The 24,766-nt window shown below is 44.5% G+C and overlaps 1 protein-coding gene across 1 annotated transcript in view; it reads left to right on the top strand.

Moving 5' to 3' along the window:
• LOC135216964 (intermembrane lipid transfer protein Vps13-like) overlaps positions 1 to 24,766 on the top strand; it is an 840,085-nt gene that overhangs the window by 523,438 nt on the left and 291,881 nt on the right. Inside the window, 2 exon segments of the mRNA XM_064252490.1 lie at positions 2,842 to 2,982; positions 15,721 to 15,867. Of these exon segments, the coding sequence (XP_064108560.1) occupies positions 2,842 to 2,982; positions 15,721 to 15,867 (288 nt within the window).

Raw genomic sequence — 24,766 nt, forward strand, 5'->3', positions numbered from 1 at the left:
TTGATACATGCTGTTACACAGGTATCATTTGATACATGTAAGTCATTTACCTGTATATATGTAAATTACCTTATGTTAACAACATGATTAGATTTTAAGGGTATTTAAGCCATATTTATTAATTTTGATACCACCCCTGTGTATATGTATCTTTTAGCAATTATATTCTTTTTATATATATTTTATCTTTTATTTGAGACCTATTCTGATTTACTTTTGTTTACAATCTTGTGCTATTTCTCTGGTACGATTTCGCGCAGCGACACGAGCTGAGCCCAGAAAAGGGATTTTGACGTAAGGAAAAATCTATTTTCTGGGCGATTGGCTCGTGTCGCCAGCGAAATCCCACCCTACCCATCCCTTCGCCCAAGATGTCTGCTAACTTCAGGATGGCCACCAGAGGCGCAGCAGTCGGCAGAGATGGGATGGAGTAGTAGTAGTACGAGCTGCTCACTCTGTGGGTCGGCTCCCCTCTTGGAGGGTTTTTGTAGTGGGAGATTTCTATTGGCATTTGGCTCGTGGTAGTGGTCTCACTCGCCTAGTGTTCATACCGACACCCTCCTGGAGGGTGAGCGAGTCAGTTATACTGACCTTTTTCTTTATTTTATTTATTCTCTGGTGTGTTTTAGTACATTTACCCTAGAAATAATAGATTAAAGGATATTTCGCTGGCGACACGAGCCCAATCGCCAGAAAATAGATTTTTCCTTACGTCCAAAATCCCAAATTTTCCCCTTTTTTTTTATGTATCCATCAGACATCCTTATGAACCCTAGGTAGACATTGTTTTTGTCTGCTGCAGAAAAACAATCATGTCTTGACTCATTTTATTTTTAATTTTTCCTCTATATTACTATCTCCATCTTTATCCATTTCATGGTTATTCCCCATTTGTATCTCACCTCAACAACTCAAGCATATCTGCCTGTTTATTAATTTTGACTTGCATGTTTGTCCACCAGACGTCAACATTCTCATTCCTTGAACATCTTTGTCAAATTCCCAAAGCTAATCCATAAATAGAATTCTTCACCTGTAACATCTTAGTCCTTTGTCCACTTGAGACAAATCCAATTGGTGCAGTGCATTGTCTAGAGAAATGTCAGATGCTCCTTACAACTCTAATCTTCCAGGGAGGTCACCCTCCCAGTTATTTTTGACAGAGAGAACACAAGTGAAATGTATTATGAAGAAACTGTAAAAATACTGGTCTGGGAATCCAGTACTTCAAGTTTATTGAGGCATAAGCATTGAGGCTACTTCAGAGGTCTTTTTGAATTTAAAATTGATGACAAAATATTGTTTATTTTAACATTGAGGGGATCTTCTTTTCATTGCAGAGGTGAATAAGAAATAGGAATACTACCTTATTACCATAAATTACATCCCCTGCATACTGCTAAACCTTTCCTCTTGAAGATGAACTACATGGTCTTGGTATATTTCCCAGTTGCTCTTTCTTTATTTACTTGTAAAAATATAGTTCATTTTTTGTAAAGAAAATATGCTGTTCTTACCTCTTGCTGTGAAATATTAGTAAGGTTTGTATTTCTTGTTCAAGGATAAATCTCTTGTAAATTAATGATAATTAATTTATTAATAAAAAGTCCAAGAATCTACTGTAAGAAGTCCAGGTAAGAGTAAATTAAACTTAGTGATTTCACATTTGTTTGTTCTTTGGAAATTAAAATCTTTAGTTTGTTGATGAATTCAGCACATAGCTGTTTATATTTAAAGTGGAAGACACAGTAGAGTCCCTATTGTTGCCTGAAATCAGAATTTCTGGGACTTGAAACTGGATATCTTAGATGGTGATATTTTCACCATTGTTATCCCTACTCCCTCCAAAGCATATCTGTGAGCTTTATACCTTGTCAGGTAGTCTTTCAATCCAACTAGTTGTTCTCTTTAGAAATTTCATTTGCTCTTGGGTTCATAGCCAAGGGTCAGTCTTTAGGAAAATATCTCGGCCTTTTATTATTCCTGCCTTGCCTGTCCCTTTGAATGGAAGAAGTCTTCTGTTTGATGAGAGTCATCAGGTTGTATCCACTGGACCAAGCCTTTCAGGCCTTCCCATTCTCACTGCTTCCTTCATACAGTGTTCAAGAATCTTCCTGGTTCAACACAATCAGTTGTATATTGGCTTGGCATGTCATAGGAAGATTGGAGCTCCTTGCCATACTTAGAGTGGGCATTTGGTGTTTCCAGAACACTTTTGTAAGATTTTATTGATATGATACCCATCAATCCTTGATGTATATAATTAGTACCTGGTTGTCAATTCATATCATGTTTTACCAGTTGGTTGGGGTATGGACCAAACGTCCTTATCTCTCACAAGATTTTTATTATGGAACACATGTCTTCATGCCTTATGTGTTTGGTGAGCATTGTCATTTTTATTTGGACAACAGTTTTTGGTGTATAACCCTGACCTTATGGAGTATAGGTAGACTTCTTTCATTATAGTCTTCTCTTTTCAAGCATATGATTTTATTGTTTGTCATCCAAAATTGTGATTTAGGTTGGTAATGGGGTCATATAAATATTATGTATTATTAGTTTTTTTTCATAAAGTTCTGTTTATTTTTTCATGCGAACCCATTAGGTTTGCACAGAGAATGAGAATAACACTAGGGTGCTTTAGCATGGTCTGGACATTATCATGGAGGTCTTTAGTCTTTCAAGATCTGTCAAGTTGGTGTCATTACAGAGCCATGCACACAGAATACAACTATTTGTGGTTAATTGTTAGATAGAAAACAGATAAATTTTGCATGAATGTTTTTTTTTATTATTTAAGCAGATTTTTCTTGGAATTGCAATTTGTTTTACTTTCAGTTGGAAGTTAATGGGAATTCAAAGATTGAATTGGCATATTACAATCCTCGTTTGGCTGTCTGGGAACCATTGTTAGAACCAGTTGAGATTTCCGATATTCGAGGAACTCCAGAATTTCATCCATGGGAACTTGATTTTGAGGTAAAGTATATTTCATTGCAATTTTAATTTTAGTTTTGCATTGACAGATTCACTAGCCATCTGAGTAAAAAAAGAAGACCACTCAGTAGTAAAATGATTTTGAAGCATTGCTATATGTGTTACCAAAATGTGTAAGATGCTGGTATTCTGAAAAATATTTTTACCAACAAATTTTCAACCGAAGATTGGAGTGTTCTCTGTGTTGTCTTTCTTCTGATGTTAGGAATAACTTTACATGTTTTTATGAAGGGAGGCAGTCTTAAGCACTTCATATTCATAAGGTAAGCTATATAGAATTAAAGTGAGTCATAACTTTTCAAGCTCTAGCAGAGTCAAGAATCTGGTCATTGTTATAAGGAATTAATTTTCCATTCTTTTCCATCTTATTTGGTGTCTGTTTAAACATCAGTTCATCATTGTATGTGTACCTTTCTCATCACAACTCCTCCCAAATTGTTGATAAGATTCAGGTCAAAACTTGATTTAGAGGTATTTCATTATGTATAAATGTGTCTGAAAGGAGATTGTCCACCTGCCACTTTTACCTTGTCATTGCAACCTTTCCTACACAGTTGACATTATTCATTTAAGCATAATACAAAGGCAGACCATCATGTACTGATGCACATGTGGGGAGATTTTTGTTGTTTTGTCATGTCCCTATGTCTGTCACAATTACCTTGACGTCATTGCAACTGCCCATACATAGGGTAATTGAAGGGTTTTTTCAAACTTCATACAATGGTAGACCTTCATGAAGACACCATTCATCTGTCTGGGTGACAGCTTGAGTGCCTTGCTTACCTTGTCATCATAGTTCCTTTTATCTGGCTGAAGGATTTCATTTAAACTTGATACAAGGGTAGACCACTGTTCACTGATGTGAATCAAGTTAGGTCACCTATCTGGCTGCCCTTCTGTATGTCTTTCAGTCTTTCAGTGTATCTCATACTGTGTCATTGCAATTCCTCCTGCACAGTTGAGGATTTCAGTCAAACTTGATGGAAGATTGCTGGTCATTTAGTTCATCTGTTATCGCAACTCTTCCTACACTGTTAAAGGGTTTTCAGTCAATTTTCGTACAAAGGCTGATGCAGGAACATCTACTTGGTTGAAATGATTTCAGTCCTACTTAGCACAAAAGTAGAATAGCATTCATGTTTATTCTTGACAGAAAATCATTTGTTTTTCATGTCAGTTTTCCTGTCATACCTTGTTTTACAAAACTCCCTGAAAGTTGACCTTATTGCTCCAAGGTTCATTCACCATGTACATAACTTTTAACCTTTGCCTTATCTTTTGCAGGCAAACTTCACTAGTATAACCCTTTCTGGTGACTATGAGGATAGGGTCTTTGAGACCTTGACCATAACCATTAGGTTTTTGTAAATATTCACCTTTTTAAGAACATTGATGGTGTCTTTCAAAATTCCAGCAGTTGTTTTGGAGTTAGTTGGGGATAAGTAGTGGGACCTGTATTGCTTCAACTATGATCTCAGATTGCTTGCTCAACAGAAATGGTTTTCTGTTGCTAAGCTTGTTAAGTTGAGTAGTTGGAGTGGTCTTAGTAGACAGAGGGGCAGCTAGAGATGGGCAGTACAATGTTAAGACCTCAGGTTTGTAGCTATGAAAAATACAAATTGTCTTAGAAAATTTGTCATAATGTTCATACGCGAACAAAGCTTCGGTCTTAACAATAGGATAGACTTATACTTGGAAGGAGGTACAAGACATCCTGAACCGGCTGGGGGCGTACCCACCAGTCCAGCTCCAGAAGAAATAACTTCCGGAGAGGGACTGAAGCCTGTGAGAAGCTAGATAAATTTATATCTAACCACCCAGACACTGAGCGACGTACAATGATATATGGGAGAATCATTGCATAGGGAACCAAAGAGAAACTTGACTGTCCAATAACAAACCAACACACCAGGTTTTGTTACCACTCCCAACTCCCCCTTGCCAAGAAGCGGAGCATATGTTACCGAATAGAGGGTGGGATATTTGTATACCAAGCAACCACACTATCAGTATGACTACACCTTACTCACCTGTATCAGACCAGTCCAGCGAATGATGTGTCTATTCCTTAACCCGCCTGAAGGAAGAATGAAAGGTACAAGAGAAAGGAGACCACCCAACTCACTCATTCTCTCATCCACACAATCATCTTAGGTAAGATACAAAAGTGCCCTGTTAAGGGCAATGGTGAGTTACACAACCTGTTGGGCAGCCACCACAGGACCCAGGGAAAACTTGTCTATAGATCTGTGGGCAACATCCTTAAGGTAGAAAGAGGTGAACGTGGACTGGCGTAACCAAGTACCAGCGCTCAGCACTCTATGTACAGCCAAGTTCTTTTTGAAAACCAGAGAGGGACCAATACCCCTAATGTCATGCGCTCTAGCTTGCACAGACGTGGCGGCAAAATCATCAAGAGTCAAGTATTCCTGTCTTGTCTGAGAACCTATTTGTTTCCCCTAGGTGACTGTCTCGTTCCATTTCCAAAAATGCAACTAGTTTCTTCTTGCAAGAGGTTATTATTCAACCGTTGGTTGGTTCTTCATCTCTTTCGGAGCCCTCAAGTTGTTCTTCGCGTCCAAGAGCGCTTAGTATCGGGGATGTCTACTCCTTCGGCTTTCTGGAGGAATTTTTCGGTGTCGCTCTATCTTATGGATTTTCACCTTCTTCAGAGAAAGGTTACTTGCTGGGTCTTGTTGTTGCGGCCAACTCAATTTTATAATTAGCTTGGTATCGTTAGGGTGTTAGAAATTTAGGTAGTCAGTGGTAGTCTAAATGAACGCAAGAGTCTCTGTTGGTCAGGATTTAGACTGAGTGTATTGTTCTTTTAGGTACTTGAGGTTAGGCAGATCCCAATGGTCATGGTGGAATAACTTCAAATTCTTCAGCCCAGTCATCTGCGTCAGTAAGCAGTAAAGAATTGGAAGGTCCTGCACACTGATCTTCTCCTCCATACATGAGAGGCTGGATAGCCACATGAGAGGTTCACCGTTTCCCCTCCATACATGAGAGGTACGTATAGAATACCACATGGGAGGTTTTTTCAGACTCAAGTGGTACCTTAGACTCAACACTGACATTGGGGTACCTCCTCTGCAAGCGTCCTCACTTACTGAGTTGGTCAACTAGGTGAGGAAATTTGCTTTTACCTCCATGCATAAGAGGTATAGAATACCACATGGGAGGCATTTCTGACTCAGCTGGTACCTTAGACTTGACACAAACGTTGGGGTACTTCCTCTGCAAGCATCCACACTTACTGAGTTGGATAACTAGGTGAGGAAATTTGCTTTGCATGAGAGGTATAGAATATCACATGGGAGGCACTTTTGACTCAGACGGTACCTTAGACTCAACACTGACATTGTGGTACTTTCTTGTGGTACTTTCTCTGCAAGCATCTTCACCTATCGAGTTAGATAACTAGGTGAGAACACATACATTTACACATGGTAGGTGATAATGAGTTACCTGCTTATGCTCAGGGGACAGGTCGGGCTGAATTAGATTGATCCCACCTCCATTAAATTTTGTTAATCGCGCTAATTCAGGTGTTCAAGGAGTGTATTGCAACATGAAGTTTTCTTAATAAAACTAATAGTATTGTAATACTTACCTGAACACCTGAATGATTCCCACCCTCCTCCCCACTTCAATTTGAGAGTGAATGACTCAGTTGAGGTTGTTGGTTCCTAGTAGCTGGTATTTGCAGCAGTGTTTCCAACAGGACTTCTGGTAACTCATTTGACCAGATTTTACCTGTAGCATTGGTAGTGCTGACAGTTAAAATTACCCACTTTGTGGGTAAATCTGTGGGGATATAGTTTGGGCTGGTCAGTGACCAGGGCTAATTCAGGTGTTCAGGTAAGTATTACAATATTAGTTTTATTATGGAAACTTCATTTTGACTGTATATGAAAGTGAAAATGTGAACTTTTTGTTACAGCTTTTAAATGTAGGAACTCTGCCTTTCACTGTCAGGTTATGGTTGGTCAAAGAGCTGCTGTAAGCTAGCAGGTCTATCTTTGAGAGACACATGCTTTGTATTGTACATTATTCTAAAGAATGAATTTGTAAAAGATATTGAACAGAGTCAGTGGCTAATTTTCTTTTGTGTTAAAGTTAAGTATATCTAGTTTAACCAGACCACTAAGCTGATTAACAGCTCTCCCAGGGCTGGCCCGAAGGATTACATATTTTTACACAGCTACGAACCAATTGGTTACCTAGTAACGGAACCTACAGCTTATTGTGGGATCCGAACCACATTATATCGAGAATGAATTTCTGTCACCAGAAAAGGGATTTTGACGTAGGAAAAATCTATTTCTGGGTGATTGGCTCGTGTCGCCCTATGAAAGGATCCTTAATATCATTCTTTCTAGGCAAAATTAATCTAAATCTTACCAGAGAAAAACAAAATTAAGAAAATGTCAGTAAAACTGACTCGCTCACTCTATAAAAGAAGTGTCGGTATGAGAATAGGGGCGAGTGGGATCACTACCACGAGTCATTCACCATTTAGACCTTCCAATCCAAAATCCCCACTAGAGAGAGCTGATACTAACGGGTGATGCAGCCGCTACTACTACTACTAAGGACGCCACGGACAGCAGCGCCCCTAGCGGTCATCCTTAATCTATGAACATCTTGCCCTGCAGGGGGGGGAAAAGCAAGACAGGGTGGGTTTCATAGGGCGACACGAGCCAATCACCCAGAAATAGATTTTTCCTACGTCAAAATCCCTTTTCTGGGCTCAGCTCGTGTCGGCCTATGAAAGAGTACCAGAGAAACAGGCAAGATGGGAAAAAAGGACAAATGAAAAAACAGTAGTAAAAAGAGATATATAATATAAGTGAATCAGGTATTACAGAATACAAATTAAGTACTTAAAGCTAACTTATGCTAAACAATGGCATAAAAAAGAAAGCCAACAACATAAAGTACTTAAAATTAACTTATAATAAACATAGTAATATACAATAATGCAATGTAAGTTAACAAAACAGATTCACTTAAGCAAGGTATTTACATAATATACAAACACATTGTGTCCTTACCCATAGCATAAAAATAAGGGATATTTGGGACACTGAAGTACATTATAAGTACATAGTGTGGATGTCCCTAGCAAAAAAATAAGGGACAATCCACTAATATGATCTCAGCGGCTAAGGCTAGAGTATCTGAGTAGCATGGCGATAGGGTGAGGCATGTTAGACGAGGTAGGTAGGAAGGAGATCTGGATCTATACTATGACTACTATACAGTATCAGGAGAAACAATGTTTCCCGCTGCTACTGCAGAAAATTTTAAAGATTCCAAGGACTTTAGATAGTGACGTTTAAAGACTGTCGGAGATTTCCATCCAGTATACTTTTTTAAGATTCCCTCGAGTTCATATGTTGAAAGTAGTTAATTGAGGTGGCTACTCCCCTGATGTCATGTGCTTTTGGGAATGAATCAGGATTGCCTTGTTTAATGAAGTAAAGGATCTGTTGTCTAATACTTTTTAATGATAAAGTACACCTTTTTCTCTCATGAAGAGAGAACCTGAGGATCTTGAGGATGTGCGAGATAGAAAGGCTCTTAAAGTTGATACTGGGCAGAGAGAAGGGTCTTGCGGAAGTGGGATGACTTTCCAAGGAGCCCACCTTGCAAGAGGAGGATCCTCATTTTTAGCTAAAAAGCTACGATCCGGAGCAAGCAGGACTTCTCCTGAGGGGAGGAATTCTACATGACCTGCATCTCTGGATAGAGCCGACAGTTCTGAAATTCTAGCTCCTGAGGCTAGGCTTAATAATAACGTCTTTCTCAGGAGGCATTATGAATGTGCCACGGACGAGTTGTCAGTATCTGATGCTAGTTTGAGGACGTCATTTAAGAACCATGAGACTGCAGTAGGCCTTTGATAAGGTCTAAGTCTAGCACAGGCTTTAGGGATAGACGTAAAGTAAGATTCAGTCATCTATCTGGAAACCCAACTGAAAGATCTTCTTCAAAGCCGATTTATGCGTAGTAATAGTGCTAGCTGCTAAACCTTTTTTCAAACAAGGATCTGAAAAAGGATATAGCTAAGTTAACTGTCATGGTTGTAGTGTTTGATTCTTTCAGGAAGGATGCTAATTTTTTAACAGCTGAGTCCATAGTTGTCTAATAGTTGACTCTCTCTTATCTGACTCTAGGAAGAGGATGTTTTGTGGATCAATGTTAGCATCTTTGTTAGCCGCAAACTTCATGAAGTCCATAAAGTTAGGGTCTGAAGAATTCCTGAGGAAGCGAACACAGTCCTCATTTGTACTGCCTGTGACAGCTTGGGATTGGGAATCCGTTGAGGTCGGAGACCCAATTCCAGAAGCAGAGGATACCAGTTGCTCTTGGGCCAGTCTGGTGCAATCAGCGCTACCAGTCCCGCCCTTGAAAGTCCTCAGCTTGCTCAAGACTTTCAATAGAAGATTCACTGGAGGAAAAACATAAATTTTTCTCCACTGACTGCCAATTCGTACGCGACAGGGCCAGCGTCCGTGGCATAAGCCAGAGGGTCCAGGTTTGGGGGCCACATAGCAAGGGAGCTTGTGGTTTGCTTGTGAAGCAAAGAGATCTACTTGAAGACCTGGGACTCTCCGGCATATCCACTGGAATGACCTGTCGTCTAGGGACCATTCTGATTCAGAGGACCGACCGGGACAAAGCGTCTGCTATCACATTTCTTACCCCCGCCAGGTGAGTCGGCGGACAGATGCCATTTGTGTTTGTCTGCTAGGGCAAAGATGGCTATCATGACATGGTTCACATGTTTGGATTTGGACCTCCTCTGTTGATGCAATGACTACACTGCACTGTCCAAAACTAGTCTAGATGAGACTTTTTTCGGGGGAAGAAGTCTCTTCAGGGTAAGAAATACTGCCATTGCTTCCAAAACGTTATGTGGAGCTGGCGGAACTGAACTGACCAAGTCCCACTGAACTTGTTTGAATTGAGAATATCCCCCCCAACCGGACAGGGAGGCATCCGTGTGAATGGTTAATACCAGGAAGGGGATATTGGAGGTGGGGTACCAGTTTGGCCAGGTTCTTCACTTTTGTCCATGGACGGAGTTGATTGCGAAGGATCTGTGGAATTACTGACAACTTGTCTCGAGATTTGGCGTTTGCTCTCTGATCGCCAAACTCCGGTTTATATCCTTCAACCTTGCTTTTAGGAGGATGTCTGTTCAATGAGGCAAACTGAAGAGAACCTAGGATTCTTTCCTGGCTTCCTCCTTTTTTTTTTTTTCCTTGATGTTTGTTTGCATTTGAGAAATTGTTTCACAGCTTTGGCTATTTCTTTGCGTTTGACCACTGGAAAATTGACAGATTGTGGGAAGACAAATCCCATTGGATTCCTAGCCACTGGAAAACGAGACTCTGGAGTAAGTCTGGATTTCGTTTTGTTATCTGGAACCTCCAGATGTTCCACCAGAAATTGAACTACCTTTTCCGTGGCTTTGAGACATTCCTCGACTGTTGGTGCCAGATCAACCAATCGTCGAGGTATGCTGCCTATTATCCCCTGAGTTCTCAATTGTTGAACTACCACTTCTGCTATTTTTTGTGAATACCCCTGGGGGCTACATTCAGACCGAGGGCCATCACTTTGAATGAGAATTTCTGATTTCCTAGTCTGAACCCTAGGAATGGGCGGAAGTGCCATGGCTATAGGGATATGATAGTATGCGTCTGTAAGATCGATGGAGCATGTGACGGCTCCACGAGGAAGTAAGGTCCTTACTTGCGAAATGGTAAGCATTTTGTTGAACTTGTCGCAAGGATGGCAAAGAGTTTAGCCTTGACAAGTCTAAGATGACCCTCTTTCTCGTTGAGCTTTCTTGGCACGCTGAATAAGCGACCTTGAAATTTTAAATGCTTGACTCTCGCAATAGCTCCTTTCTGAAGGAGTTCGCTCGCATAATCTGTCAATTCCTTTGAAGGTTTCCTGATAAAATGATTTGATTGGAGGGGGATCTTTGATCCAACTAACCAAACCCAATCCCTGGACACTATGCTCTGTGCCCAATTGCTGAACCCCCACCTGTGACGGAAGAGGAACAACCTCCCTCCTACCTGGGGAGCCTCATTGTTGTTGGGCGGGTTGACCTCCACGCCCTCCTCTGAACTGCCTACCCCTTGTCGCTCTTCCTGAGCCACGCTGGCGAAAGGTGGCCTCGCGCTCTGCTACTCTCGCCTGCCCAGAAAAGGGAAAAGAGGGTAAGCCTGACCTTCATAAACAGGGTTGAAGGCCGGCGAGAGTGCGTAAGAGGTCGAGGGTTGCGACTGAGGAGACACAAGGAGGATGGGTTGGGTCTGTTTTGAAGTTGCAGGTTGTCCCTGTTGGGTAACTGGGACGGCCTGAACGAATTGCTGCTGCTGCTGACGTTTCTGGTAAGGCTGGTAACCTTCTACCAGCCTTCGTTTGGTTTCTTACCAGCAGCGGGGGCGGATTCTTGTTTCCTCTTAGAGGAGATACCCCATCTAGCTCTGAGGCTCTGGTTGAGCCTAGCAGCCTCATGGTGTACCTCATTCACCGCGGACTCTGGGAAGAGGTCCGCCCCCCACATGCTGGAAGCCAGGAGCCTATTAGGTTCGTGCCTAATAGTGCATTCCTGCAGAACGTGCTTTTCGACAGTTCCTCCTAGCTAGGAAGACAAGTCGAAAGCATCCGTCTGAACCGTTTGAAGCTGAGAACTTGGCCAGAATCTTAAATAGGAGGTTCTGTGCCATAGACCGTAAAGCAGCCATCTCAGTAATGATTAGAGAGGTTGGAGGGATCTTCCAAAACCTAGTTCGAGCGTCGAACTCTGCCTGGATCAAGGTATCAGGCAGCCTTGGAAGCTTTTCACCAAACTGGTCCATTGCACAGTCCGGTTTGAAGCTTACCAAGCGTGAAAGTGGAAGGCAAGTTCTCCCACAATTCTCCGAAACTGGGAAAGAGCGGAGAAGTAGACTCCGCTTCCCTCATTGTGGCATGGGCTCATCCTTGAGGACTGCTGAAGAGTCGCTTCCACTATTTTGGTAGCGAACGGAAGAGAAGCCTCCTCCTCCGTCGCAAAAATAGTAAAAGGACTCTTGAAAAGCCTGGAGCTTGGTGTTGGTACACTCCCAGTCCTCAAGGCAGTGAACCCATTCCCGCTGAGCGTGCTCTCTACTATAAAGCACATGCTCTCTGGTGATCTTTTGTCTTCCCTATGAGTGCCGGCTGCGGTCAGCTAGCATATCCAATGAAAGGCTGCGTCAATCCCGGAGGATAAAACTCGAAGTCCTCAATCCTTCGAGTTCCACACTCCGGGACAGAGATCATACCGTCCTTGAATGGAGCGTAAGCGGCTACTCTCCATGGGTTATCCATGGAGAAGGCTGGTAGCGACTCATAAGGAGGAGGGTAGCTTGGGAATACCAGCACTTGCTTACTGGGGAGACTGGATAAGGAAACCTGAGCAAGCCCAGCTACTCGGTCCTCATTCTCTCGTAACTCTGTTAGATAGATCTTGGATGGACTGGCCGCACTGACTCAAAGTGTTCGACAGTTTGTACGCGAACATCTGTTCGAACTTGGTTTCCGAGGGCGGAGACCTGTGAGCCGACCATCTCTCCTACCTGTTGTCATCACCACTGCTGAGAAGGCAGTGGGATCAAAGGTGCTCGGTCCCGCTACTCCAACCGGCGGTTGCCGGAGTGGATGCGGTGGAGGCCAGAGAAGCATTGGCTCAGCAGAGCGCGAGGGTTTCCTTCTCCTTAGAAGCCTTGCTTCTAGAGCTCTTGGAGTGTGAAGAGCTCGGCTTAGCCTTCACGCGTCAGCATAGGAAGTCGAAGACTTCTTAGCTGAAGAAGACGACGACGACTTTTTAGAAGTCGTCTTAATGAGGGTCTTCGGTTCTCTCTGTCCCTTCACCTTTGGGGGGTACAGAGAGAGCGGGAGAGCGGGCAGGGATCTCCAGATCCGAAAAGCCTTGGAAAGAAGCAGTAGAAGAAGGGACAGGAGAAGATCCAGGTTGAGCGCCCAAGGAAAGACCTTGGGCACCCGACACACCTACCTCAACTAACAAATCCTCCGCACCTACCGGCCATAGGCTCAATATTAAGGTCCAAGGTTGCGACATCTGGGACCGTCTCCTGCATGGCCACGGCCCCTAACGATTGCTGCACCTCTTGCTGGATAGAAGCGATGAGAGGGCTGCAGAGATGGGGTCAACATATCCTGTTGACTTGCCGCCGGGGAAAGATCTGAATGGCCAGCTTCTTGTCCAAGATGTATGGCTGGCCCTTGCGGCGTTCTTGCCGAAGCCGCCCACCCAAGCCTTCAGGGTTGCTAGGGCGACTTAATTCCCTCACACCGGCAGCCTGAAAAGAGGAAGGCGAAATGAAGCTTCTAGTGCCGGGGGACGGGGTTAACAAGCTTATGACTAAGTGTTGTTAGTAATACGATAAAAGAAGTCACAAATCGACTTACCCCCCCCCACCAGCTGACTGACAAAGGTCGTAACAGATGGAGCAGGTCCTTTCTGGGTGCCGCAAGACGATCATGGCGTTGTGATTCGTGGCACATGGGGCGTGAGTCCTGCACTCATCGTGGGCGCAGGGGTCGTTATAAGGTCGCATTGCACCCTAGGACCTGACAGTTGGTAGCCTGTAAGTGGAAAGATACATAAGCATCAGGAGAACACTTACAGCCTAACAATTGCTCCGCTGCATGCCGGAGCGGTAAAGTTAGATTAAACCAGAGCCCCGCCATAATACGTGTGGTAACAAGAAGGTTGGAGTTTGTCCAAGGCTACGCCGGAGACAAGAGAAAAAATCCAACCAGGTGTGGTGGTGAGGTATGAAACCACGACGGAGATGGTATACACACAGTATATAATACTAAAATTCATCGTAAAATTAGGGTATATCTTAAAAATAACAAAATAATTATCAAACTTTCCTCCCCCGCTACTAGAAGAGTGCCCGGGTAAGAAGCAAGCTCTCCTCCGGTAGCGGGGGAAAAAAGGGAAGGATATAGTAGGGCAAGCAATAGACCACGAGTAGTGACCACCCCGCCGCCCGCTAGCGGAGCCAGACGAACTATAAACAAAGGTGCCCCGGCTGCGGCGGAAGGCTCCGTTCGTTATAGTGGGGAAGGGTGGGACTGAGCAACTGGGGGGGGGGGGGTGGGGGGGGTCCCCGGCGTAACGCGGTGGGAGAGAGAGAGGGGGGGTGGCCTACTACCTCCCCGTCTCAACAACTACTACCACCCGCTCGGAGACCCAGGTACCCGAACAAGTGGTCGCCCTAAACCCCAGCTGGGGAGAACCCCCTGGCCTCCTCAGAGGCAAGGAGGGAGGAAGGCTACTGAGGTTGTCATAGCAACCAAGGGGCGGGGTCCCCCAGACCCCCTCCCTATACCTGTTAGGAGGGAAGGGGAAGGGAAGGTGCGATCGAACACGTGACCGCAAGGTGGCCTAAGCCGCTATAGCAACACAACCGTGGGAGGGCCACGTGAACAGGCTGTACCAATACATGGGACATGCAACCTAGGCTAGCCTAACACCCTAAATAGAACTAAAATTACATACATAACAGGTGGAAAAAGACAGACTTTTTCTTTTTAGTAAAAGAAAAAGAAGCCCAGGAGGAGGCAAACTGGTTCGCGAGGAACAGAAGACTACTCGGAGCCAGCGATAGCGATGAAGAGCAAGAAGCCGGGGATGCTGGGCCAGAATACAGAATAGCCCTAAATACCAAACTAAGAGAATGGTAAACGGGCTAACCTAGCTAAAAAGACGATGTAAAAACGATGAACGTGATATAGTTAAGCCCATATAGTACAAGAAAAGGTGTTTTTCCCCCCCCCAGTTATGGAAGACCGGGAATTCTAAACATGAGGCAGCATGGGCGCCGCAACTAGCGACGGGAAACCGTATACTGACCTATTAGAAGGAAAATACTTGGTCCCTGGAAGACTAAAATACAGTAAAATACTACTTATGAGGCACTTAACTTAGCCGATGCGATGGCAGCACGTTTCCATGGTAAAAGAAGAGGAGATAAATCCAAGAGATTAGCACACGTGAAAAAATGCGTCCAACGCGTACTGCTAAATATTAAGGATGACCGCTAGGGGCGCTGCTGTCCTTAGTAGTAGTAGTAGCGGCCGCATCACCCGTTAGTATCAGCTCCTCTCTATTGTGGGGATTTTGGATTGGAAGGTCCCAAATGGTGAATGACTCGTGGTAGTGATCCCACTCGCCCCTATTCTCATACCGACACTTCTTTTATAGATGTGAGCGAGTCAGTTTTACTGACATTTTCTTAATTTTGTTTTCTCTGGTAAGTTTATTTAATTAATTTTGCCTAGAAAGAATGATATTAAGGATCCTTTCATAGGCCGACACGAGCTGAGCCCAGAAATAAATTCCTCTGGTTCCGCGTTGGCCGAGCCGAGAATTGAGCTTCGGACCACCGGATTGGTAGCCGAGTGCAAAATCCACTCGTCCAACAAGGAACTATATGTGTTGAAGTAGAACATGAAGTTGTAATTGATTCCTTTCATAGAGAAAATCCATAAACTGTCCTTACAACTGTAGACTTGCTTTACCTTATGCCAGATGATAAGTATGATGATTCTCACTTTATTATGATTTTGACTCTTAGTTGATTGATTTCTTAATTCTGCTTACATGTGTTACACTTTTATCTTCCTAAGATGTCGCAAGAGCTTACTTCTAGTCAAGTCAATACCCCATCATTGAGTCCAGCAGTATCTCCTACCTCAGCCCCGGACATTGACGAAACTGATTTTGAAGAACTGGCTTTACAGCAGGCTGTAACAACTCTTTCAGTTACTGCAAGAGTAAGTGTTATTTTTAAACTGTTATAAAGGTCTTGCTTTCTCTGAAACATTTGTTTTGGTCACTACGGATTTAAATTTTATTTATAGCATTTGATTTCTTGACAATTTATCAATAGTGTTGTATTCTTGAAGGTAAATGTTGCATTATTACTTTAATTTTTAAATATCTAACTTCCCTGGTATAGTTACATATATATAGCTTTAACCCGCTGATTCGTCGTGCGCATGGCAGAAATTCAAAATTCGCGGCTATCGCCGATAGACAGTCAGGTGATCATACCTGTGCTCCCTCTATCCAGGTACCTGAAACCATTCCCATTTGTCCTCAGAAATTCCCTGGCGTCGCTCGGTGCAGCACGTTTGGAAATTCGCTCTTCTTTGTTTGGGTTTGCTACAATTGGTGAAGTACCCATTTTCTTGGTTTTTTCGTTGATGGCTTTCGCTGATTTTGGACTATTCTTTGCTTTTCTTTGTGCTTAGATAGACTTTGTTGTTTTCCGACTTGGATTTTTTTTTCTCTGATTTTGGTTTTCTCAAGATGGCTGACTCTGTTGTGAGAATGTGTGTGAAGGGGTGCAAGACCCGGCTTCCTAAAGCCGCTCTTGATCCCCACTCAATTTGTAAGCATTGCAGAGGACACGTTTGTACTTTTGAAGATAGATGCAATGAATGTGAGAGTCTGTCGGAGAGAGAATGGAGAGAGTATGATAGGTATGTGAGACGTCTAGAAAAGACAGAATTAGGAGAGCTAGATCTTCTAGTGTTCTTTCTTCTAGATCTTCTGATAATCTCCCCCCTTCTAACGTATCTAAATCTAATATTCCTAATCCTGATCCTAAGGTAGTAGTACCAGATCCTCCTACGGAGTCGGAGGTAAGTGAACCAATCATGAAGGATATTATGGCTGCGATTTCTGCCTTAGGGGTACAGGTGAAATCCCTTACTTCGGATAAGGAAGTGATGTGGGGTGCAGTGCGGGGTTTGCAACGCAAATTCGATGATAGTGATAGTGTAGTGGATGGTGCGTCCGTTCGTGTCTGTCATGCTCCTAGCCCTAGACCTCTTCCATGCTCCCCAACCCCTGGGAGAAGGAACGTCGACAGGCTAAGGGAGGTGAGAGATGTTGAACAGCGAACTGGCGTCCCCTCGAGTGATCCTGTTGACGCATCCCAGGACGCTCTCCCTCACCAGAGGAAAGGTGATATGAGGAAGTGTTCGTCTTCGTCTGATGACGCAAGACCTCGACACGGTTGGCATCAACCCCTAGAATCAAGACCCCTCAAGAGACGCAAGTCCCCCGTGGCGTTACAACCGTCGTGCAGTAATTGGAGCTTGCCGGAGAAGTTCTTGTCGGAGAAAGACGACGCATCCGCTCCGAAACAGAGACGCATGACGCACAGCTTTTCGGAAGAAAGAGACGTTTGCTTTACATCGGTGCATGCTTCTCCCCCTCCCCCGGACTGGGAGGTGTCACAAGGAGCGTCTCCACCTCGTCGACAGAAGATCACTACTAGTGTCTCCGAAGCGGTAGACGTGCAGGCAGTGCCACCTTCAGTTATTTCCCAGCAGCAAGAGGCACCGCAAGCAGCGTTCTTGTCGGGACTTCAACAGTCCATTTTGTCCCTGTTTGACGCCTTCAAGTCACAAGGTTTAAATGAAGAGACGCACAAGAGAGAACCCAAGGACGTTAACAGACCAGTCAAGAGGATACGATCGGCATCGGCTAGAAGACACGCTTACTGTCAGCGTGACGCGGACTCACTGCAAGCTGCAGCGATGGTGGACGCTCCCTCGCAGCAAGCTGGACGTGTAACGGAAGGCGTCGAGCAGCGTGACGCTCCGTCGCAGGCTGGACGCAGTCAGGACGCGCTTGAAGAAATCTCGGAGGACGAGACACAAGAAAATCTACACGAAGCGGATCTCAAGAGGTTACTTGCGGTCTTGGCAGACTTGTATCCGTCAGACTTCCAGCAAGCAGTTCCTCACAGTCCATCCTCGCAATTTTTGAAGGGTAGACCTCAGAAGTCTTCCTCCTTCAGGAAGACGGTTTTGGCCAGATCGGCGAAGAAAGCTTTTTCAACGTTGAACGATTGGATTGTCAAGAAGAAGGAGCAGGGTAGGACTAACTTTTCCTTCCCCCCTACGAGATTGGCCTCTCGATCGAGCGTATGGTATGAGACTGGGGAAGCTCTAGGATTGGGAGTTCCTGCCTCCTCCCAAGGGGACTTCTCCAGGCTTGTAGACGCATCGCGTAGGACTGCCATGTCCAAGGCTAAAGTTATGTGGTCCGGGTCAGAAATAGACCACTTGCTGAAAGGCATTTTCAGAACTATTGAAGTCTTCAGCTTAATGGATTGGACTCTTGGAGCTCTCGCTGATGTGTCGGACGGCAAGAACGAGACACTTAATGCATTTGATTGCCTGTCTCGATAAGGCGGTAAGGGACGGCACTGTCGAGCTAACGGCCCTTTTTGCAGCTGGCATTCTTAAGAAGAGGGCTATGTTTTGTTCCTTTCTTTCGTCGGGAGTGACTTTGGCACAGAAGTCAGAGCTTTTATATGCTCCGTTAACGAAACTGCTATTCCCTTCAGAACTGGTAAAGGACTTGTCGGCTGCTATTGCGCAACAAGCGATGCAAGACTTGATCACCAGGACTGCTAGGAAGGTCCTTCCGGCTAACTTTTTAGCCAGGAAGGAGAAGAGACTCCTCCCACGCGTCAGCCCTTTTGTGGGAAGGCTTTTGCGAAAGGAACCCAGAGGACGGCTGCAGGAGGACAACCCAGGAAAACCCCTAAGCTGCAACTTAAACCCAGGAAATGATTTTGTCAGCCTCCAGACACGAGTGGGAGCCAGGCTTTCCCACTACTGGCAAGAGTGGAAACTAAGGGGAGCGGACGAATGGACAATCGAGGTTCTGAAGGAAGGATACAAGATCCCCTTCCTAAGGAAGCCCCCTCTTTCGTCAGAGCCGATAGAGTTGACAGCCACTTATTCAGGAAACAAAGCAACAGCTCTGCAAGAGCAAGTCGATCAGATGCTGTCAAAATCGGCGATAGAAATAGTAGAGAACACCTCTTCGGAGGGATTTTACAACAGGCTATTTCTGGTACCAAAGAACTCGGGGGGGTTGGAGACCCGTGCTGGACGTAAGTCCTCTGAACAAATTCGTAAGCAAAGTCAAGTTTGCTATGGAGACAGCAGCGTCAGTCCTAGCATGCACCAGACAGGGAGACTGGATGGTGTCGATAGACCTGGAGGACGCTTATTTCCACGTCCCAATCCACCCGGATTACAGGAAATACCTGAGATTTGTTCATCAGTCAAAAACGTATCAGTTCAGAGCACTTTGTTTTGGACTAAACACGGCTCCTTACGTTTTCACTCGAGTGGTGTCGAACGTATCCCGGTGGTTACATCTGGAAGGGGTATAGATTTCGATGTACCTGGACAACTGGATAATCAGAGCCAAGTCGCAAGTAAAGTGTCTGGAGGACCTACAAGTAACTATGACGTTAACACAACAGTTGGGGCTGTTAGTAAACCTAGACAAATCACAACTGACTCCTTCACAAGACATCATCTACCTGGGGATGAGGATTCAGTCATTGATTTTTCAGGCTTTTCCAGCCCCGAATCGCATTCTAGAGTGCTTAAGAAAGGTGAAGCTCTTCCTAGGGAGATGGACCTGCTCGGCGAGGGAATGGATGAGTCTGCTGGGGACCCTTTCCTCGATCGAGCAATTCGTCTCCCTGGGAAGACTGCACCTTTGGCCACTTCAGTTTCATCTAGCAAGTTACTGGACGAGAGACCAAGACCTCGTGACAGGGATTCCGATTCCTCGGGGAATCAAGGATCATTTGAGTTGGTGGGACGATCCCAAAAAAACTTCAAGAGGGCCTTGAGCTTCAACAGAAGAACCCCGACCTAGTGTTGTATTCAGACGCATCGGACGTGGGATGGGGTGCAACACTGGGGAAGGACGAGATCTCTGGTCTATGGCAAGATCGTCAAAAAGAATGGCATATCAATGTGAAGGAGTTGACGGCCATTCATCTAGCCCTTCTGCACTTCCAGGAGGAAGTCAAGAACAAGGTAGTTCAGGTCAATGCGGACAACACCACGGCATACATAAAGAAACAGGGAGGCTCTCGTTCGGACTCCCTTTACGAGGCAGCAAAGGATATCTTATTGTGGGCGAAAGAGAGGAACATTACGCTTCTAACTTGCTTCATAGAAGGAGAGAAGAATGTCAGGGTGGATCTCCTCAGCAGAGAAAGACAGGTGCTCACGACGGAGTGGACCCTGCATCACGAGGTATGCAACAGGCTTTGGGAACTGTGGGGAGAACCGACAATAGACCTCTTTGCGACGCAGAAGACAATGAGGCTACCTGTTTATTGCTCGCCAATTCCAGACCAGGAAGCAGTGGCAGTCGGAAGCTTTTCCTCATGGGATTGGGAAAGACTAACGCGTAGCCTTCCCCCCATTCAAGATCCTAGACAGAGTCCTGAAAAGTTCAGGAATCGGTCAACGCCCGGATGATACTGATAGCTCCGTTTTTGCCCCACGAGAACCCCTGGATCACAGAGGTGATGGAATGGCTGGTAGACACCCCCAGATTGTTGCCCTGTCGGACGATTTCTACTCAACAGCCACACGTTAGAGAGTAACCCATCAAAATCTCCTCACTCTCAATCTAACTGCCTTTTTACTATTGAAAAACTGGCAAGAGCAAAGGGCTTTTTCGAGGGAAGCTGCGAGTAGCAAATCGCAAGAGCGAGGAGGGAAACGTCCACGATCAAATTATAATCAATCTAAGTGGGATGTCTTTAGGGAAATGGGTGCAGGATTAGAAACATTCCTCTTCCATACCTCTATAATTCAAATAGCAGACTTTTTGTTAATTCTAAGAAACCAACAGGAAACTAGCGGTTTTCTACCATCAAAGTATACCGCAGTATCTGACATCCGTTTTCCGTCATAGGAACATTGACGTATCAGGAAACAAGGAATCTCTCGGACTCATAAGGTCTTTCGAGGCGGCTCTAAAAGGGGAAGGACAATCCAACCCCCTCTTTGGAAATTTGGATGTTGTCCTGTCATTTTTTTAACTTCGAGTAGGTTCGAACCCCTCGGACAAGGCTTCATGGAAGGACCTCACCAAAAGAGACTCTATTCTTGGTTGCGTTGGCAACAGCCAAGAGAATAGGAGAACTGCAAGCCTTTAGCCAAGAATGGTAGGCTTCAGTGGGAGAATGCAGTCTGCTTGCTACAACTGGGTTTTTCTCGCTAAAAATGAGAATCCTCTCATCCATGGCCTCTAGATCCTTTACCTATCCCAGGGTTGTCTCATTTAGTTGACAGGAAAAGGAGGAGAGAGGACTTTGGCCAGTGAGAGCCCTTAAGTTTTTATATACAGAAAACCAAAACACTTCTTAAGAGGACAGAAGATAAATCTCTGGTGTTCGGTAAAGAAGCCTCACTGCTTTGTCAAAGAACGCACTGGCGTTTCTTTATCAAAGACTTGATAAGGGAAGCTCACTAGAACTGTGAGGAGAAAAGCTTTCCAATCCTCAAAGTCAAGGCGCACGAAGCAAGAGCTGTGGCGACTTCGATGGCGTATTGACACAACAAGTCGATGAAGCTATTTTTGAGAAGCGACTTTTTTGGCGAAGCAAGTCGATCTTCGAAGATTGCTACCCTCAAAGAGGTACAGACCAATATGAAGATTGTTGCTCCCTGGGTCCATACGTTGCCTCCGGCGCCCGTAGTGTAGAAGGTGCTACTGCCTCTAACCCATAACCTTTTTTTGATATACCCTTGCTTTTCTTGAACGTGGTATCACAGGCTGTCTGTGAAGGTTTGTGCGCAACCTTCCACAGTCTGGGATGCAAGTCTTAGTCAGGTTTTTATGGTGTTTTTAGTGTGTTAGTTGGTCAGGTGGGTCAGCTCATTGACCATGGCTTTGCTGGGATAGCAAGGGTGGTGTTCTAGTCATGTTTAAGGTCGAAGGGACGTGTGGACAGCCCCACAGAGACTTTCCACAGCCCCCCTGGGTGGATCGCTGGGTCTATCAAGGAATGCAGCAAATAAGAGGGCCTGGGAAACTTTGAAGCCAGCTTCCTTATCAGGTAAGAACCAGATTATTATTTTCAGCTAATTGTAGCGATTAATAATTTTACGATTCCCCAAAGGTTTGTATGTTCTCTAAAACCCACCACCAAGGTGTCAATCAGCTATATATATGTAATAAACTAAACCTTAGGGAGTTAGATATTTTAAAAAATGGTATTTTCCATTTTCAAAATTTTAAAATAAGTTTTTAAATATACTTACCTGGTAGTTACATATATATTAAGGTCCCTCCCTCCTCCCCTCTGAGAAACAGGGGCATGGAATTTCTAAGGACAAATGATGGTTCCAGGTACCTGGATAGGACGGAGCACAGGTATGATCACCTACCATCTATCGGCGATAGCCGCAAACTTTTGAATTTTCCTGCGTGCGAAAAAAAAGCGACGAATTGGCGGGTTTTAAAGCTATTTTTTAAAATGAAAATAAAACCATATTACAATGCATTCCTATGGTATTTCACAATACGTCTCACAGTGGTTTTTGATGTACAGTGGAACCTCGAACATACGAAAGTCCCTACTTACAGAAAATCCAAGTTTACGGAAAGGAAAGACAAAGATATTTTTTGCTTCTGCATGCAAAAATAATTCAGGTTATAAAAGGGGTGTACTGTAAAGTCCGAGATTCCCGCCAGTCCGAGCGCGAGAACAATTTTTTTAAAAGGGCACCGCTAACTCGATAGACTCGCCACCATCCTCCGCTCCCCTCCATTGGTTCCTGACGCTAGTCACCGCTGTAAGATCCTGCTCTCCTATTGTCAGCATCTATCCCATCATGCCTCCACAGGAAGGCGTGTCCTTCGGCCCACTTCGTCGCAATCAGCGTTATTGTACGCACGTGGAATTGGTTTTTCGTTCGCATTTACGTATTTTGTTGTTAGTAATGTAAATCGTGTTAGTGATTTCATTTTCTACTTGTAGTATACTTTATCGTGTTTTGTGTGTGAACTCAATCAAGTTGCTGAAGTTCACAGAAAGAAGAGGATGCTTTCTTTGGAAAACTAATATGGAGATAATAAGGAAGTATGAAGCGTTTTCATGCGGTTGAGTGTGATCGCTAAGGAATACGGCCCGAATCCGTTGACGATAGGCACATCCTTAAGCAGAAAAGGAAGCCATTAAGCAGCTACACCTTCAAGGGCGGGACTATTTTGTCCAACAGGAGACCCCCACGTGCATGATGAGATGGAGAGGCTGCTTCTTGTATGGATTAAAGACTAAGAAAATCGCTGGCGATACGATACCCAAGACGGCAATCTGCCACAAGGGCAAGCGCGGATGCCCCTTTTCTTTGTTGATCTGATTCCGCAGGCCAAAGACGATGGAGGAGAAGGGACATCGACACAACCAAAAGACTAAAAAGGCTTCTCGTGGGTGGGTTTTGATAAATTCCATAAAACGACTGGAAAACATTCAGTTAGTGCGGCATGGGGAGGCTGCCAACTTGGGACACGGGAAGCGGCCAAGCCTTTATAAGACTTTGAACGAGATTATGATCAACGAAGGCTACGTTCTCGCAAGTTCAACTGTGACGAGACTGGCCTTTTTTTTAAAAAAAAAAAAAAAATGCCTCGTCAGATGTACACACGGAGGAAGAGAGGGAAAGCTACCCAGGCATAAGCCTATGAAAGACAGGCTTACGTTTTTTTGCACTTTGTTCGAAGGCCCAGTGGGGATTGTAAGGTCAAGCCCTACTTGTGTATCATTCGTAGACTCCTCGAGCCTTCAAGGCCCCCAAAAGTGCTAAAGGAGAAGCTTACCAGCCTTCCAGTGATAGAGCTTAATGCGAAAGCCTGGGGGTAACGACTTTTGTTTACCGAGTGGGTAAATTCCCCCTTGTGTTTCGGCCCGACAGTGAAGAAATTCTTGGAAGAGAAGGCGCCTCCCTCTGAAATGCTGCTGTTGTTGGACAATGCCCCTGCTCACCCTCCTGGCCCTCGAGGAAGAATATCCTAGCGGAGTATTCTTTTATCAAGGTTCTTTATCTTCCGCTTAACACCACCCCTCTCTTCCTGCCCATGGCCCAGCAAGTGATATCGAACTTCAAGAAGCGTGTATGTGAAACATCTTTTCAAGAGATGTTTCAACATCCCAATACCACAAACCTCACTTTGCTTCAATTTTGGAAGGAGCATTTCGATATTGTGATATGCATCCCGACTCATCGATCAAGCTGGCAGGAGGTGTTTAGGGCGAACCTGAATTTTCTTCGTGGAGGAAACTCTGCCTGATGCTGTTTAATTCAGCTCGAGACTCAAGGGATTCAAGTTCGAAATGGGCAAGCTGATGCAGATTCAGAACAGTCGACGTCCTGAAACAAACCTGTTTTAAACTAGATCTTTGACGAGATCATTGCACTCGACAAGTCCATGTGGCTGGTCGTCGACTAGGACGACATCTATGACCTTTTCTAGGAGCACCAAGAGAGCTTACAACGGATGACCTGAGGAGTTTGGAGGCCCATGCAAACATACATCATTCAAGAAGAGTCTCTTGTAGCTGCAAGGAGGAGGAGGAGGACCCTATGACAACGGCAGAAACTTAAGGATGCTCTAGCTGCTTTTCATAAAGTGCAATCATTTGTAGAAAGAGATACCCTGAAAAGGCTTACAACAGGTTGTATGCTTGCGCACTTCAATGACGTTTGCCCGAGTCGTTTCAGGAACATTGTGAAAAGCAGGCAGAAGCAATCTTCCTGGATAGTTATTTTTTTAAAGAGGCCTTTATTAGTAGAAAGCAAACAGGAAGATCCCAAATGATACGAA

The sequence above is a fragment of the Macrobrachium nipponense genome, chromosome 7 (assembly GCF_015104395.2).
Source record: "Macrobrachium nipponense isolate FS-2020 chromosome 7, ASM1510439v2, whole genome shotgun sequence".
Classification (NCBI taxonomy): Eukaryota; Metazoa; Arthropoda; class Malacostraca; order Decapoda; family Palaemonidae; genus Macrobrachium; species Macrobrachium nipponense.